Source organism: Perca flavescens, chromosome 10 (assembly GCF_004354835.1).
Source record: "Perca flavescens isolate YP-PL-M2 chromosome 10, PFLA_1.0, whole genome shotgun sequence".
NCBI classification, from domain to species: Eukaryota; Metazoa; Chordata; class Actinopteri; order Perciformes; family Percidae; genus Perca; species Perca flavescens.
This window is the reverse complement of record NC_041340.1, coordinates 159768-162267: the sequence shown is the minus strand read 5'-3', so window position 1 is coordinate 162267 and position 2500 is coordinate 159768. Positions and strand designations below refer to the sequence as shown.

Below are 2500 nucleotides of genomic sequence, written 5' to 3'. Positions count from 1 at the left end.
TATTTTATGGTTTTAGTTTAGTTTATTTAGCAGGACAATGTGCAGTTACATTAAAAGAATGGCTGCACCAGATTTAGCATTATGCTACTTTCCATCTGTAGTCCTCAGCATATATCAATATATATCAATACATGTTGAGTGATTGATAATATTTAATATTTAATGTTTCTCTTGTAGTTCTTCAGGATGATATTGATGATGATGATGATGATGATGATGATGATGATGATATTAATTAATAATATGTATTCCTCCAGGATGATATCGAGGCATATAAAACTCAGAACAAGTTCCTGAACTCTGAGATCTTCCAGCTGACCCGACTCTGGAGAACCAGTTCAGAGCAGCAGAAGAGTCTGATGGTGAAGGTGGGTCAATAGAAGGGGATTACCAGAACACATGATTAAACATGGCTGAGAAATGCCAGAACCCCTTTGAGACAATATATTATGTGTCCCTCTGATTGGCTCTGTGTGTGTCCCTCTGATTGGCTCTGTGTGTTTCCCTCTGATTGGCTCTGTGTGTCCCTCTGATTGGCTCTGTGTGTGTCCCTCTGATTGGCTCTGTGTGTCCCTCTGATTGGCTCTGTGTGTGTCCCTCTGATTGGCTCTGTGTGTTTCCCTCTGATTGGCTCTGTGTGTCCCTCTGATTGGCTCTGTGTGTCCCTCTGATTGGCTCTGTGTGTGTCCCTCTGATTGGCTCTGTGTGTCCCTCTTATTGGCTCTGTGTGTGTCCCTCTGATTGGCTCTGTGTGTCCCTCTTATTGGCTCTGTGTGTGTCTCTCTGATTGGCTCTGTGTGTCCCTCTTATTGGCTCTGTGTGTGTCTCTCTGATTGGCTCTGTGTGTCCGTCTGATTGGCTCTGTGTGTGTCCCTCTGATTGGCTCTGTGTGTCCCTCTGATTGGCTCTGTGTGTCCCTCTGATTGGCTCTGTGTGTGTCTCTCTGATTGGCTCTGTGTGTGTCTCTGATTGGCTCTGTGTGTGTCTCTCTGATTGGCTCTGTGTGTTTCCTTCTGATTGGCTCTGTGTGTGTCTCTCTGATTGGCTCTGTGTGTTTCCCTCTGATTTGCTGCAGTATGTCCCTCTGATTGGCTCTGTGTGTTTCCCTCTGATTGGCTCTGTAGTGTGTCCCTCTGATTGGCTCTGTGTGTGTCCCTCTGATTGGCTCTGTGTGTCCCTCTGATTGGCTCTGTGTGTTTCCTTCTGATTGGCTCTTTGTGTGTCTCTCTGATTGGCTCTGTGTGTGTCTCTCTGATTGGCTCTGTGTGTTTCCTTCTGATTGGCTCTGTGTGTGTCTCTCTGATTGGCTCTGTGTGTGTCTCTCTGATTGGCTCTGTGTGTTTCCCTCTGATTTGCTGCAGTGTGTCCCTCTGATTGGCTCTGTGTGTGTTTCCCTCTGATTGGCTCTGTAGTGTGTCCCTCTGATTGGCTCTGTAGTGTGTCTCTCTGATTGGCTCTGTGTGTTTCCCTCTGATTGGCTCTGTGTGTTTCCCTCTGATTGGCTCTGTGTGTTTCCCTCTGATTGTCTCTGTGTGTGTCTCTGATTGGCTCTGTGTGTGTCTCTGATTGGCTCTGTGTGTTTCCCTCTGATTGGCTCTGTGTGTTTCCCTCTGATTGTCTCTGTGTGTGTCTCTGATTGGCTCTGTGTGTGTCTCTCTGATTGGCTCTGTGTGTGTCTCTCTGATTGTCTCTGTGTGTGTCTCTGATTGGCTCTGTGTGTGTCTCTCTGATTGTCTCTGTGTGTGTCTCTGATTGGCTCTGTGTGTGTCTCTCTGATTGGCTCTGTGTGTTTCCCTCTGATTGGCTCTGTGTGTTTCCCTCTGATTGTCTCTGTGTGTGTCTCTGATTGGCTCTGTGTGTGTCCCTCTGATTGGCTCTGTGTGTGTCTCTCTGATTGGCTCTGTGTGTGTCTCTCTGATTGGCTCTGTGTGTGTCTCTCTGATTGTCTCTGTGTGTGTCTCTGATTGGCTCTGTGTGTGTCTCTCTGATTGGCTCTGTGTGTGTCTCTCTGATTGGCTCCAGTGTTCCTACCTGGAGGCCAGTAACTGCCAGGTGGAGAGCCGTTACCTGGGCGTCCTGCGGCAGCTGCAGGAGATCAAACCTCTGGATCCGGCCCAGCAGGCGGCCGTCCAGAAGCTGATGGAGGACGCTCTGAAAGGACAGCTGAAGAGCGCCGTCAGGCTCAACATGGCAAGGTAACCATGGCGATCTAATGGCGCATTCATGTCACACAGGGAGCTCTAATGTCGCAAAAACTTACGAAAAAGTGTCAAAAATAGAGACAAAAACTTGTTGCTTTTTCAACATTATTGAGGCTTTTTTTGACGATTGTGTCTCTTTTTCTGACATTTATTTTAATGCTAACAGCATCATGAAATACATTTATTCTAAAAAACCAGCTGACTGCCTGGCTAGACCACCTGATGTCATTACTGGAGAGACCTTTTCCTCTCACAGCTTACTCTGGTACCACTTTTCACAAAGTGTTCGCCTTTATAGT

The 2500-nt window shown here is 47.0% G+C and overlaps 1 protein-coding gene across 1 annotated transcript in view; it reads left to right on the top strand.

Moving 5' to 3' along the window:
* tbc1d2 (TBC1 domain family, member 2) overlaps positions 1-2500 on the top strand; it is a gene marked incomplete at its 5' end in the record, with an annotated part of 43731 nt that overhangs the window by 22954 nt on the left and 18277 nt on the right. Inside the window, 2 exons of the mRNA XM_028590135.1 lie at positions 258-368; positions 2023-2195. Of these exons, the coding sequence (XP_028445936.1) occupies positions 258-368; positions 2023-2195 (284 nt within the window). The remainder of the gene's footprint in view (positions 1-257; positions 369-2022; positions 2196-2500) is intronic.